The 16,326-nt window shown below is 38.4% G+C and overlaps 1 protein-coding gene across 3 annotated transcripts in view; it reads left to right on the forward strand.

Moving 5' to 3' along the window:
* LOC117408734 (atrial natriuretic peptide-converting enzyme-like) overlaps window positions 1-16,326 on the forward strand; it is a 53,315-nt gene that overhangs the window by 20,634 nt on the left and 16,355 nt on the right. For all 3 annotated transcript variants that reach the window (XM_034014003.3, XM_034014000.3, XM_034014002.3), the window contains exons 5-14: window positions 508-689; window positions 4,931-5,044; window positions 6,252-6,359; window positions 6,887-6,997; window positions 8,877-8,999; window positions 9,294-9,401; window positions 10,495-10,726; window positions 10,916-11,061; window positions 11,759-11,866; window positions 14,965-15,078. In XM_034014003.3, the coding sequence (XP_033869894.3) occupies window positions 508-689; window positions 4,931-5,044; window positions 6,252-6,359; window positions 6,887-6,997; window positions 8,877-8,999; window positions 9,294-9,401; window positions 10,495-10,726; window positions 10,916-11,061; window positions 11,759-11,866; window positions 14,965-15,078 (1,346 nt within the window). The remainder of the gene's footprint in view (window positions 1-507; window positions 690-4,930; window positions 5,045-6,251; window positions 6,360-6,886; window positions 6,998-8,876; window positions 9,000-9,293; window positions 9,402-10,494; window positions 10,727-10,915; window positions 11,062-11,758; window positions 11,867-14,964; window positions 15,079-16,326) is intronic.

Here is a 16,326-nt window from a genome sequence, read left to right on the forward strand (position 1 = left end):
CAGCGTTTTGAAGGGAGAAGCAAATAAATAGTGACTCAGGATAGCTGAGCAGTTGGAAGTACTGGGATTTGATCCCCAGTGGGTTGTATAACCAGTAGAACATGTAGAAGATAGACCCTCTATATCAGCTGCAAGTCCTGCAGTATTGAATTTAACTAGAGCTATATCGATGACTCCAGATAGCTGGCTACCTCTTCCCCCTTTCTGTAACTTTTCACATTTAACCATTTCTCATTTCTTAAGGTCAGAAGAAAAAAAAGTTAGAACAAAAAACAGAAGAAAAACTTAAATTGGAATTGTTGTACCTCTGCTGTCACCCTGCGCATTGGAATTTAAGAAAATGTGCCTGTCCTGGGGTCCAATTCTGTTAAAACACAAATGCGTGCAATTAAGAGAGCACATTTGTATTGTTGTTTATAACTTGTCTTTGATGCTGTATTAATATTTTTATATTGAAGTATTCTAAAGTGTTGTCAAAGCGACTGACTTGTCCTCCTTCTCTGAAAGGAGAGTGATTCTTCCCTGCATGTGGTTTTGCGAGGCTGCAAAGGAAGGATGTGAGCCGGTTCTCCACATGGTGAACGCTTCCTGGCCAGCGTTCCTCAGGTGCTCTCAGTTCAGCAACGACACCAAGGCAGGAAATGGCAGCCAAACCTGCTTCAGACCCCAGACGGAGAAAGGAAAGTCATGTGAGTCACTGTGTCTGTAGCTACTCCTTGTAATAACAGTGTTATTTGAAGAATGGATATCCCTATTATTGTTGTTATTATTATTGTAATACATGACCAATGATCATTTTCCTATAAACATCTGTGTTTTACAGTCTTGTTATACATGGTGGTGGCGTGAGACCAGTGTATAATAAGATTAGGTGATGGCGCGAGACCAGTGTATAATAAGATTAGGTGATGGTGCGAGACCAGTGTATAATAAGATTAGGTGATGGCAGGAGACCAGTGTATAATAAGATTAGGTAATGGTGCGAGACCAGTGTATAATAAGATTAGGTGATGGTGCGAGATCAGTGTATCATAAGATTAGGTGATGGCAGGAGACCAGTGTATAATAAGATTAGGTAATGGTGCGAGACCAGTGTATAATAAGATTAGGTGATGGTGCGAGATCAGTGTATAATAAGATTAGGTGATGGTGCGAGACCAGTGTATAATAAGATTAGGTGATGGTGCGAGACCAGTGTATAATAAGATTAGGTGATGGTGCGAGATCAGTGTATAATAAGATTAGGTGATGGTGCGAGACCAGTGTATAATAAGATTAGGTGATGGTGCGAGACCAGTGTATATTAAGATTAGGTGATGGTGCGAGACCAGTGTATAATAAGATTAGGTGATGGTGCGAGACCAGTGTATAATAAGATTAGGTAATGGTGCGAGACCAGTGTATAATAAGATTAGGTGATGGTGCGAGACCAGTGTATAATAAGATTAGGTGATGGTGCGAGACCAGTGTATAATAAGATTAGGTGATGGTGCGAGACCAGTGTATAATAAGATTAGGTGATGGTGCGAGACCAGTGTATAATAAGATTAGGTGATGGTGCAAGACCAGTGTATAATAAGATTAGGTGATGGTGCGAGATCAGTGTATAATAAGATTAGGTGATGGCAGGAGACCAGTGTATAATAAGATTAGGTAATGGTGCGAGACCAGTGTATAATAAGATTAGGTGATGGCAGGAGACCAGTGTATAATAAGATTAGGTAATGGTGCGAGACCAGTGTATAATAAGATTAGGTGATGGTGCGAGATCAGTGTATAATAAGATTAGGTGATGGTGCGAGACCAGTGTATAATAAGATTAGGTGATGGTGCGAGATCAGTGTATAATAAGATTAGGTGATGGCAGGAGACCAGTGTATAATAAGATTAGGTAATGGTGCGAGACCAGTGTATAATAAGATTAGGTGATGGTGCGAGACCAGTGTATAATAAGATTAGGTGATGGTGCGAGACCAGTGTATAATAAGATTAGGTGATTGCAGGAGACCAGTGTATAATAAGATTAGGTGATGGCAGGAGACCAGTGTATAATAAGATTAGGTAATGGTGCGAGACCAGTGTATAATAAGATTAGGTGATGGTGCGAGATCAGTGTATAATAAGATTAGGTGATGGTGCGAGACCAGTGTATAATAAGATTAGGTGATGGTGCGAGACCAGTGTATAATAAGATTAGGTGATGGTGCGAGACCAGTGTATAATAAGATTAGGTGATGGTGCGAGACCAGTGTATAATAAGATTAGGTGATGGTGCGAGACCAGTGTATATTAAGATTAGGTGATGGTGCGAGACCAGTGTATAATAAGATTAGGTAATGGTGCGAGACCAGTGTAAAGGAGACCAGTGTATAGTGCGAGACCAGTGTATAATAAGATTAGGTGATGGTGCGAGACCAGTGTATAATAAGATTAGGTGATGGTGCGAGACCAGTGTATAATAAGATTAGGTGATGGTGCGAGACCAGTGTATAATAAGATTAGGTGATGGTGCGAGACCAGTGTATAATAAGACTGCCAACCTCCTTTTTTTTTTTTAATAAACCCGATAGCCAGTACATGAACACAACAAAACAGCATCAATACCATAGCAAACAACAATGGCCAGCAGATTTAAAGTTCCATCCGCAGAAGACCGGAGGAATTTGTTGAGAAAGCAAAAAGCAACGTAAATGTAGTAAGACGTGACCTCAGCCACATGCCCTCCGAGGGATGTTAGGCAGTGAGACTGATGGCCCTCAGAAAGCAGAGGCATGAGTGATGAGGAAATCATCCAAATCCACACTCCAGAAGAGCCAAGAGAATTTTCTACTCTGATACATTATCTTAATAATAATACATGTAGTTTCACCCTGCACAATAGGTACTAATGATTGAAATATATTTTCATATATTGACTTCATTTGAAGTTCAATGTATAATAACAGCTTATTTTGTTTGGTATAATTTGATAATCACATTGACTCACTTGATAATCACAAGCCTTGACAGAAGGATGACCAGAAGGATGCACAGAGGTTAAATTGAAGTTGCGTTAATAATGCACATTTAAAATAAGTAACACGTTCCATCCTTTGAGAATCAGTGTGCATGTTTTTAATTACTTTGAATTATTCATGTGATTGTAGATGGGATTAAACTCATTAACTGTAAGCATTAACCGAGCCAGTGCTGGACAAGCTCATCCTGTCACATCATTCAAGGAAAGTTGCACTAAGGCATTCTGCATACCAAATAATTCCATTTTCCCTGAAATGTGAAAATACCAAAAATTCTGGATAATTCACATGCTTTCTAACAAAGGGACACAAATCATTTTAATAAAATATTATTTTAATCAACTCTTTTATTTATCCATTATAACACATAAACGTTTCAGTACTTTCCCTACGAAACGGATCCAAAAACAAGAAAAGCAACACACAGTAATGCAGCTTATGACCCATAAACTCTATTGGAATTTGAAAAATGGTACAACTTTACTAACATCCCAAATGAAAAGTTAATTGTCTTGTGAATTATCCAAAAGGATAGTCTTATATCGTTTGCAGTTTTGTTGTCTTTTTGGCCTATTTGTTATAGTCTTACCTTAAACTGCTTTTTGAATAACGATGATGATTTTTTTGCAGTACAAAAAACATTTCCTTACAGTACTGTGCTCAATTTCTGTACCTAATATTTTTATTTATGAAAACTTGTGCCTCCACAAAAGGATGCAATGGTTATTTGTGCCATTTAAAGTACCTGCAGTACAGAGAAGATATCAGTGAAAAATCACTAGCAGGGCCTCTGCCTTGCCACGCAAACGAACTTCGAAAGTGTAATAAACCTGCGTATATTTATCAGCAGATATTGTAGATTATATTGAAGCATGCAAAGCAAATCTCTTGCTCACCCCAGGCATCTAACTTACAACAAATATTATCTTCAGTAACTAGTGAAACATGAGGTCCTTGCAGCCTTCATTTTCAAGCTAGATAATGTCCTCTAATAAATGTGTCTTTTTGTAAGACACAGGGGGAGCCCTTTAATTTATTGATGGGAGGTCTATTTATATTTTACACAGACACTTAAAATTGTCCATTGGAGAAATAAAATTGAGGGGGCTCATTACAAGCCACTTTTTAATTGGAAAGCCAATAAACAATAGTGTTATACTTCTTAGGTTTCTAAGAGGCACCACAAAGGACTCTGACTCCCATATATTAGGGATGTTTTCTTGCTTTTGTGAGAATTGCAATAAAAAGGGGTAAACGCTCCAAACAGCTCCTCAGCACTCCAGTATAGTTTCCACCTCTTGTTAACTCTGCTCTTTCTTTTTATGGATGACCAAAAATTGATTGGACCACTCTTTGTCCAGTTGAGAGGGGAAAAGTATGGTAGCAAGAGGATGTGCTTAATTGTTGGAATGTGAAAGAGAAATGGTCTAACAATGACCTTAATGATTCAACCACTTAATAAAATCATAACTTGCTTCAACAGTTTCCATTTTCATTTATTCTCTTAATTTGTCTTTGTTTAGTCCACTCTTAAAAAATAATATGATTTAATATATTTGAAAACCCTCTCAAGTATATGCATATTATTTTGTTCTGTAAAGTTAGGTGCCCAGTCTGCACAAAAAAAGCCTCACTTAACCCAACTTTTCTTTTTTTTCCCACAGTAAGCGTGAATAAAAGTACTGTACATCATTTAATACACAGTATATTTGCAGTTAGACCACATCTACATATTTTGAGATTAATATTTTGTTTTGAACCCGACATCAGCGCCAAAAAATCTGCCCCCCCCGATGCCCTTTAAGGATCTTAAGAAGTGTGGTCTACTGGTTTATTGATCAAAATTGGTTGTTTACAACATATCATCAATGAATCCGTGTTTCAATTGCTCCTCTTTTTCTCCTCTCTTCCAGTTATGTGTGGTGGACAGGATAGCTTCCCATGTGCCACGGGCATCTGTATCTCCAAGAAGCTGCTGTGTAACGGCTACAATGACTGTGATGACTGGAGCGACGAGGCACACTGCAGTATGTCACGTGGGGAACCTTTGCATTCAAACTGGGAATGCTCACAGTCTTCAGGGGTCATTGAGAAGCCACCTATTGTAGCCTGTGCGACAGGGACTTGCGTAGTATTCATGTCTTAATGCCTCCTATGTTGCTTCTGTGACGACCAAGAAAAATATTTACACACGGCCAAACTGGCTTTAGGACATATTTGCGTACCTTTAGAGCGTGGAGTCCTGTTTTGGATTTATTGCTGAGTCAGAGGTGTTAAGTGGTTAGTAAGACGTATCCCCATGCTTAGCAGGCCAAGGCCTTCCAACATAAGATTAGAAATGATTTAACACCACATAGGAAAATAGACAAAAAGGACATCTCACATAGGATGGTCTGGCAAGGCAAGAGTGGCCTCAGGTACCTACAGATCTTTTCCCTTTCTAGTGGCTTTCACTGGGGTCCTGTTTTTCACAGTATTACAGAAAGCTGCATCTGAGAGTGCAGGGAATATTGGAGGTCATACAGTATGTCCCCAAAGTTTCATCATATGTGAAGTGGATAAGTTCTACTATACTGAACTGCTTGCATTTACTTTTCTTAGTGAAAATACTAATCAAATTGGTTAATGTGCACAGGATAGACACTCTGTCCTTTTAATGATAATAACATTCTTGAATTATGTTGGTAAGACAAGCTGTACCAGACTTCAAATATCAGTCCTGATGCTGGCAAGGAAAGGTACATACTGCCTGAGGCTTGAAGCACACACCCAGTGTGGTATCCAGCAAGCAGAGCCAGGAGAGGAAGAACTTTTACAGCTGGGACTGTCATCACATGTATTCAGCTAGAGTGTGTGACATTAGAACAGCAATGTGGGTCACAGTCGAATGCTAGCTTGTAGGAGTCGTGCTGGTAGAGATAATAAAGGCTGACAATGGTTTTGAGTGTTTTAAACTTGTTAGCAGATTTTAAAGAAAATAATCTCTCCTCAATACACAGACGTGTCCAATTTCACGCATTCAGTATAAGACACGCTTCTTTACATAATCCAGAGGCTTGTTTATCTCACACATTTGAAATTATAGATTTTAATTTTTACATGTGTATTGGGTATGCCATGGCAACCTAAAGTGTTGTACTGCATACATCTATGTTAAGGATAAATATGATGATTGGTAGATTGGGTTGAATAAAGATATAGCAGGCTAACATACATGACCATGCTTCTTTTCAGACTGCACTGAGGTCCAGTTTCAGTGTGGCACTGGCAAGTGCCTGAGCCACAGTTTGATATGCGATGGCTATGATGACTGTGGGGATCTGAGCGATGAGCTCGATTGTGGTGAGTCTGCTCTTCTAGATATTCTTTATAGTTAAGCTGCAGTGTCACACATCAATTTGACTTTAGTAATGTGTGTTATGTCTTCAGCCTTGTTTCATAGTTTAATCTTCCGTACACTTTACCAATCAGGTCTGTTTCCATTCCCCAAATCTAGTTTTAGTTGAAGGAACATTTGTCTGCTTGACCTTACTGAACTTATATGACTGTGGCACAGAGACAGAGTATCTCTAAGCACTGCAATCTAGATTTAAAGGCAGTCCTTATGAAAGCAGCTCACATCTAACCTAGGTAGAGTGGGGAGTCACGTGTAGTGAATTATTGGGCCCAATTCACAGAACTTTAAGGTAAAATTTGCAGTTAACAAAACCTTTTTTAATTTTTTTAATGGAAGGTTTATTTTCAGTTTTCAAAGCATTTATTTAACATACAAGAAAGAAAAAAACAGTCCTTTTGTGAATAGGGCCCACAATGATGTAGTATCTGTAATACTGTATATAACCACTACTGTCTGTGTGTAACCTTTGCAGAGTGTGATCCAAAGGAGGAGCACAGGTGTGGAGACGGGAGGTGCATCACCTCAGACTGGGTGTGTGACGGGGACCACGACTGTGTCGACAAGAGCGACGAGGTCAACTGCTGTAAGTTAGTCTAAGAGATAAGAGGCTACTGTGTGGGTATGTGTCGGGAGCAAAAGCAAAACAAACTCATTTTGATCTTCATTGGCAGGGCTAGGCTTGTTTTGTTTTAAACTGAGACAAATTCAATTGAACAAGGCAATGTATTCTAACCATTCAAGAGGGGGGCTATGAAGCTGCTAACGACCTTGGATTTCAATTCCTGACCTGATTTACTGAGTTACTGTGTGTCTTTGGACTTGACCTCCTAAGTTTCAGTTACACACAGCTGTCAGGCGCAGTGTAAGCAGAACCCTATAGGAAAGCATATGCTGCACCTCATTTTGGCTATGCTGAGTGAAATGATTCTGTGCCATCTTTATTCCAGTTTGACGCTGCTATTATTTCTTTGCTTTAAATGCTACAGGGATATTATTAACTGATGCCATTCAGGACACAATGGCTAAGTTTACAGCATAAATAGTATGACAGCAGCTCTATTATTCCTGAAAAAATTCACTTGACCCTGTCCTTTTTTATTTTGACAAGGATTTACAACAAACGTCTAAACTCTGTGCCTGTGGGTATAATTTTATGGTAATTAAGGAGGGCTATGCTAATATTTTGGATACCATGCATCATAAAAACATACCAGTTATTAAACGTACATTGCATTAAAAGGGACCAATGGACTTTGTAAGATTTTAGAGTAAAATCACATGAAGGCTCTAATTTGACTTGCCTAATCATGGCCATCTGGGTTTACAGTTGATGTAACTGGAGTGTTCTGTTGGTCATTTCAGCTTTTTTTTTTATTATCTCTGAGGATGGTTAAATATAATTATTTGTTAAATGCTTCCATTAAAATTCCCTGTGCTAAAGCTGTGCCAACAGGCTACCGCTACCACTAATTCAATTGAAGTTTTTTTTGTAACTACGTAGTATTCAAATGTGCTTTGCTTTATGGTTACCCCTCCTTACTCAGCAAAGCGAGGCTATAACTACTAGAAATATTATGAGAGAAGTATTTTGTATTAAAATACTTTCCAACAGTGGAATCAGATGCTATGTCATAAGCACCACAACCTTAGACTTTAAATATTGAACTGCACAGAGAGTTTGGCTTGCTGCTGGCGTGTTAGTTGTTTTATCAATGACAGTCTGGAGGTGATATGTCGACTTTATACTATAGTTGTAATTTGTGTTTAAAAATAATGTACATTAAAAAAAATAGATGGACCTGTTTTGAGATTGTAAAATTCCTAAAGAATTAATTCATAAAAATCGTGGGGAAGCACTGATGTAGCTCTGTGCCGTTTCCCTTATTGGCTTTTTTTTTATGCTGAGTTTCATTGGCCCTGCAATATTTGTTCTGAAGTTGTGTGCGATAAACATTGCTTAACATGAAACTTGCAACGGGATTACAGTAGATAAGGAAGTGTACTTCTGTCTCATTAAGATGATGATTCTTCAATTTGGCTCTTGAATTTGACGCATTTTACATGCATTTCCAAAATCTAGAAAAGCACGGTACATTGACTGTGTAATGACATCAACATTCTAGAAAAAGAAAGTTCCATTCTGGTGCCAAAATAGCCAGTGATAGTTCTTCCTGCTGAACTACAAAGCTGTATATCCTCTACTTTAACAGTCTTAAAATAGTGTTTGTAAGTTTTGTGGCCTTGTACCATACTATATGACCAAGTAAACAACATTTCTTTAAATACTGTGAGAACCCCTATATGTGGTATTGTAGTTAAAGTGATAAATCAATATATACTGTGAAAAAAACCTTTGAATACTTGGGCTTGGCACTTTCCTGATGGGGACAGTGCATTTAACTGAACTGAAATGCTGACGTTGTAACCTGGTGGTGTAATGGGATGTGTTTCTCGTTCCCCAGCCTGTTCCAGCCAGGGCCTCATGGAGTGCCGCAATGGGCAGTGCATCCCCAGTGCGTTCCGCTGCGATGGTGAGGAGGACTGCAAGGATGGCAGTGATGAGGAGCACTGCAGTACAGAGCAGAGTAAGGAAACACTGAGGAGCGAGGCCTGTTTGGAGCACCGGGGCCCCTTGTATGGCCAGTTACTTATATGGCTGTGTAGATCATCGACACATTTTTCTAAGTGAATATCTGTTTACGGTTTTCTACAGTGTAATACATAGTGGTGTATAAAGCAAAACCAGAAAATGGAAAATACTGTCTACAGTAGTCGCACAAACATTGTTTGTATTAAAAAAATTGACAGCATACACTATTGAGATGTAAATGTATTTTTCTACCATTAAATAGTGAAACCATTGCTTCTGTTCTGCACAGATCAGAGTCTGTGTGCAGCAGGAAACCCTGGCTGCAGGGACATCTTCTGCCCTGGTGGTTGCAGTGAGAATATTGCCTGTCACAACCACAGGAACAGCACAAACTGTAGTAAGTATGGCATTAGACATTGAAACATGTAACCAATACAGTACCAAATGGGGTCTATTCGGATCTAAACAGTGGCAGATATTAACAAGACAGCACTCTTTAACCTACTCTATTATGTACCTCCTTTAACTGTAGTTTTTATCGTATTTAGGGACATTTATCAGGAGGTCAGCAAATCAGTGCGATTAATATATCGTTAAACAGTATTTAGTGTAGATTATATTCCTTTCACAAATTCTACTCTGTCAATGGGCAAAATAAATGTAGCTCTGTTAACTATATCCTGCTACTCTGATGTACACTGTGATTTTCCTTCTTATACTGTATATCTGCACCCTATCTGGCTACACTGTCTCATAGAGAAGTTCAATTTAAAATTGGAGAAGCTCTGTGTAAATCACACATGTCCACGTCCCTTTCACTTACATTCTCCATTAATGCTGCATCAGATGACCAGGGTATTTCTCCAGTGAAATTCAGCAAACTCTTGTAGGGAAATAATTAAATGTGGTACTTCTAATCGCCTGCCATGGCAGCACTTTCAACACATCATACAGTACATTTCAGGTGCAGTCTTCATATTTGATTATATAGACAACTTATATGGCTTCCATATTGCGGCCACATAACTGGCATGCATATTCTTTCCACACATATAGACATAGTTTTTAAGTTGTTTAAGTTTGTGAATAAAAACACTTGTATATGGTAAAAATAAAAAAAGGCAATACTATTACAATTATATATAATTGACTTCAACCAAATAAAGGCTCAGTTTGGACCATGATGCCCAATAATTGCTTAGGCCTCATATTAATGTTTTGTACTTAACATCCTTCATAGGTTAGTGAAAAGAACAAGTTGTATTTACGATAGCTTCGTTCACGGTAGGCTTTTTGATACTGGTACCTAGAATGCACCTACACTCAGTGAAGGCAACACACATTCTTCATCCCACCACCAAATAAAACTACTGTATCCATTTCAATTACAATGAGCTGAGATCATGGCTGTTAAAGTTCTGAACTGCTCCCGTGTATTTCAATGCCAATAGTTCCAGTTTATATAACTTCTGATTAACCCGGTTCCACAGGTCGCTGTGAACCCATTACTCTAGAGCTGTGCATGAATCTGCCCTACAACTTCACCAGCTACCCAAACTACCTGGGCCACCAGACTCAGAAGGAGACATCTATCAGCTGGGAGTCGTCCCTCTTCCCAGCCCTGGTCCAGACAAACTGTTACAAATACCTCATGTTCTTCGCCTGCACTGTCCTTGTACCAAAGTGTGACCTGGAGACCCACAAGAGAGTGCCACCTTGCAGGTAGCAGAGCTCAGAGCTTAGTCTGTATGCAGATGTAAATAAACCCAGCTCTATACTTGATTTACTTTTCATTAGGTATATATTTTTTTTATTTTCATGTTGATTTCTCTTTGTCACTGCATTGCATTGTACCTCTACATTATCCATAGCTTCAAACATTTAATCAAAAAATGATGTATGTCTTCTAAGGTCTTTATGTAAAGATTCCAAGGATCGCTGTGAGTCTGTCCTGGCCATCGTGGGCCTGCAGTGGCCGGAGGACACAGACTGCACTCAGTTTCCAGAGGAGAGCTCAGGAAATGACACATGCCTGATGCCTGACCAAGACGTTGAGGGTTAGTGCTGATTTACCAGTTGATGAGCTGTACAAAATTTCCTAGGAAACTTAACATTTTTACCTGCAGTGGTTATGAAGAAACCGATAGAGTACCTGGGGAGTGTTGTTTAAAATGAATGCAGGGAATAAGGCGCTGGTGAAAAACTGAGAAGCTGACAAGAACTGACAGGAGTCAGTGTCATTTAACATGTAACACCCTGCAGAGGTGTAAAGAATGCTTCAGGGAATTTCAAGTCCAGGTTTCAAATTGCAAGTTAAGTTCTTAAACAGATGATTGAACCAGATTTTCTAAAATTTTGTTATAGTAGTGGAAATAAAATAAAAAAATTCACTGCTGTAGTTGATATGAAAAGAATACAGTGTTGTTGAAGGGTTTTTTGTGTTGCTTCCACGGTAGAGAGTAGAATAGAGGTACTGTATGTTCAACAGGCCTGTGGGCAGCTGAATTGTGAAAGTATAAAAACTTGCCAAGATGTAAACAGTGAAACAAAAAAGGCCAGCTTTGAAAGCTGGCAAAATTATACTTCCTTCCCACCACGTGAACCCCAGATGTGGAACGTTCTCACAGACTGAAAAGTTTTCCTGAGTAACCACAACAGTGCAAGGGCTTTTTGTCATTCAGTGATGGACAACCAGGGTTTTCAGCAGCATTATTAATTTCAATAATGAAACACATCTGCTTTTGTCATTGACAGAGTGCTCACCAAGCCACTTCAAGTGTAATTCTGGAAGGTGCGTCTTAGCCTCGAGGAGGTGTGATGGACAAACGGACTGCGATGATGACAGTGATGAGGAAAACTGTGGTACATAATAACCTCTCTACCATTTCACAGGCTTGGGGATGAGACCAGCATATTTCCCAGTGGCACAAGGCCAAATTCACAAAGCTTATGCACCCCTGCTATGTTTGCACTGGTTTTAAGTATTACAACATTATCATATGTGTGTGTGTGTGTGTGTCTATATATATATATATATATATATATATACAGATATATATACAGTGCCTTGCAAAAGTATTCAGACTCCTGACCAATTCTTTCATATTACTGAATTACAAATGGTACATTGAAATTTCGTTCTGTTTGATATTTTATTTTAAAACACTGAAAGTCAAAATCAATTATTGTAAGGTGACATTGGTTTTATGTTGGGAAATATTTTTAAGAAAAATAAAAAACTGAAATATCTATAAGGCACTGTATATACACACACAGGCTAACTTCACTATAACAGGGTTTGGCATTTTTCTGTATCATAATAATGAAAAAACAGCTCATTTGAATTGAACATCAATACTTTTATGAAGATTCCTTCACACTGATCAACATTTAAACGGTATTGTGACAAGGTACTCCTGTCACATGTGTGGGTAACCGCATTGCAAAACAGAGGAGTTGGAGTTGAAACACTGGCACAGGCGCTCAGGATTTATTAAACACAAAACAGAAAGTAAATAAACGGGTCATGTGACATTACCAATGCTGAATACAGCAATTACATGTCTTTTCTCTTGAAAAAACTATTCAGCGTAGATTGCTTCTTACGCCCGTTTCCTGGTTGCAGTTTGTGTGAAGATGACGGACAGGCAACGATTGCATTCGTCATGCATGATTCGTACAATAGGTCATCTTTGAATTAGCGTTATCTTGTAATTAGTCAACCATGGTCTTTGTTTTCGCTGAGAGAATAACACACTTGACACTGGAGAAAGTTCAGTGTCAGTCAGTACTGAGATTGTTGTATCCAGGTCGATCCTGTACGTGATCGCTCTAATAGGGCTAATTTGTATTAAAAAATCGGTTTTTGATGTTGGGATCGTGCTGTTGGGATTAGTAAAAACAATTACATAAAAGAATATCCATGCAATTTCCATAAGTGGCCACTTCTCCTGATCTGATCGCTGTTCCCTGTGTAGATGAAGGACAGATGGAATAAATGGTTATAAAAAAAAAGGCTGAGAGATAAACAAATTGTTCATTTTGATGTGCCGGTTATAATCTGACATTAATATGGGCTACCGGAATTCAAAGGATGTGTAACATTTCAGGAAGATAAACAGAATCCTGGTCTTTATGTAAACACAGCCCTTTTATTTATTGATTTATTGGCAATAAACAGATTACACAGTCAAACCGGAAATCAATTGATGGTCTTATAGGTTAGCTTACCCTGGATAATGTATAACTTTTTTTTTTCATGATAAAATCCAGCTACTGACTGTCCTTGCGAACAGAAAGAAAACAAAACAACTATAAACAAAGTTCTTCAGTCAGCCACACACTGTGACATTGGCTATGGAATGAATCGACCCAGACTAATAGTATTATCAAAGAACATCCAGTGCTCTGGGGATTCTAATTGATACATTCCGTTGCTGTAGCCTGATGTTGATATGCAGGACAGCAGTCAAAACCTCATTTACCTGATGTCCACAGAGGACTTTACTGTTGCAAGGGGACATGTCATCATCAAACAGACAGAATTACGACATTTTGAAGGAAGGGCTTTTTGAGACGTGACCCGCTACCACGGATGATCAGATGGCAATGTCTTTGTTAATAGACGTCCTTGTCCAAGCAGGTTTTAACAGCCTGATTGAGGATCAGTGTGTGCAGGACTCCTGGTCTGTCTGCTGTTGGACCGCTTGGGACTCAGCACAGTTTAATATGATGGACTGGGGGCATAATGCTGGCCATTTACAGTAACTCAAATTTACAATTTATTTACATTTTATTGGAAAAGCACAAAGTACACCAACTAATTGAGATATTATGAAACAGTAGATACATAGTGGTAGAAAAACTGATTCATTAATTCAGTAGTTTTTCACTTAGAAGATAACGGAATAAACTGTGCAACACCAAGTCAGTATTAGCTAAGCTTTTTAATAAAGTCTCTTTCGGTGTCACAATTTTAGTTTTTGAAACTGCTTGCAATGAGTGTGCATTTATTAAGGAAATCATGTTTTAAAGCTCACAGTGTGTACACCAGAGGTGCTATATGACTAAAATAATGTCAATTATTTTATGACAAAAAGTATGCAGTATAATTAGGGCTCTTCGTTGTCGGTTTTTATTTTTGATCACGTGATGTCCCTTTTTTTGAGCCGACTTGAAAAAGTGTTGAAGTTTTGTTTTTTTCTCCCGTAACTTGATTGAGAAGATGATTCTGTTTCATTGATAATGTAAACAAAGTAGCTTCTTATTTTGAATTCAAACCAGACGCAATTTAACTGGGCAATCTTAAAACTGCTTAAGTAACCCTGTGTATCAATTCCCAATTATAGAGTTAATCTTTTGAAGACATTCAGCCCAATCATTACTGGAAATGTATGTTTTTATAACATCTACTGCATTCGTTTCTGAAACTCTGTTGATAAAACAAAGAGAAGCTCTGGCTGATGTGTAAAACTTTTGTAAAAGCAATGCTCACTTATTCCCTCAGTAATTGTACCCTAAATTTGTGTTAGCACCCATACAGATTTATTTTGCACAGTGATTTAGAAATGTTTCCATAATTTTCACATGGTTATACAATGCATTTACCTTAGTTATTTTAATATGCTTTACCATACATCTCTGGGCTTGCTTTTACTATGGGAGACTTTTATAAGGACAAAATTAGGAAACTTTGCAGCCCAGTCCAGAATTTTCCCTCTGACAGTTTTCATATTATTGAATACAGAGCAAATGTCTTGGAAGTAACTTTAAAATCCCGGATGACAGATTGTAAAGTAGTTCCTGCTAAGTCAGTGGATCACACCCGTTTTTGAGGAAAGACCAGTAGAACAATGGCCTTGGTAAAGTTTAACAAACACTGAGGCTTTCAAAAAAGGCTTTCAAAATAAATTAGTGGCGTAAAGCTTTTTGATGGAAATTGCTGCCCTTTCTGTTACCAGGTTGCACGGAGCGGGGGCTGTGGGAATGCCCATCAAACAAAGGGTGCATCAAACATACAATGATCTGTGATGGATTCCCTGACTGCCCGGACCTGGCAGATGAAAAGAATTGCTGTAAGTCATCATTACTCCTTTCTAACCATCTTGACACTTTCATATACAGTGCAGTCCGTTTATAAGAATCACATCTGTCCCCGATGATTTGATTCTTATAAGCGGTTGATTCTTAAAAGTGGACCGATATGATTACAATTAGCAAAAGCGTGCCTCCGCGCATCAGCAGTTTAAATACAGTATACAAATGTCAATGGTGCTGAATCACTGAGGATAATACATCAAAATAATCAAAACAAGTATTCGTGGATAAGCAACTTGTTATATGATTACGATTATGTTTACTCAAGGCTGCAGAATCCTATTTTACTTCAGTATACTTCCGAAGCGATCATCTCGTGAGGGTGCCTAGTTTAAATGCTGTGTGGTGTTACGTGTAATAGCCTTTGAATTAAAATGACATTACAGTACAGTATTTTACTGTCAGGACTAACACTGCATTTAAGCATCTGTGGCTTACTTTTTTTCAGTTGCGATGCAAATCTCAGTTTTTCACTAAGCGGAGATGAAAAGCTCTGCAATCCCCACCCAATGCATATCACCCAATAACAGTGCTGTACTCCTTTATGTTTTCAATGAATGTGTATTCACTTTATTAAAATACATTTTCACTAACAGAGAACACAAAAATACCTGTGCAAAGCAGTCGAACGTCTTTCTTTTTCCTGCCGACACACATAAGATGCACGACTTGCTTTTTTTCTACTGGGAGTCGCTGCAGACCAGGGAATATACTACACACGCTGTGTATGTGCCTAATCACGCGAGATGTGATCAAACTCAAATTCAAAAACAGCTTTATTGGTTGTACACGTCATTGCATTTGATACAGTATCAAATTACATGCAGTCAGTTTGCCCTGAAGTGATTCTTATAAGCAGATTTTACATTGGTTGGTATAGGAATGATTTTGTCCCAGTGGTTTTGATCACTATATGCAGTTGATTCTTATATCAGTAATTCTTATAAACGGAGTACACTGTATTTAATGGTATACCTTAAGGTATACTGGAACAAATAAGGATTGTGTAAGTATAACCACTGTGTGTGTGTGTGTGTGTGTGTGTGTGTGTATATATATAAAATATAATCCAGGTCTGTCAATGGAACATGAAACAAGCAATGTGATTGGTCGAGCAACGTTCCAGCTATCCGTATATTGGAAGGATACGGACAGTTGGAACCTTATCACTGCTCTGCCTCACAGAATTTAAAGTACCAGCAGCCATCTTGTTTACAGTTACAGAG

The sequence above is a fragment of the Acipenser ruthenus genome, chromosome 2, assembly GCF_902713425.1.
Source record: "Acipenser ruthenus chromosome 2, fAciRut3.2 maternal haplotype, whole genome shotgun sequence".
Classification (NCBI taxonomy): Eukaryota; Metazoa; Chordata; class Actinopteri; order Acipenseriformes; family Acipenseridae; genus Acipenser; species Acipenser ruthenus.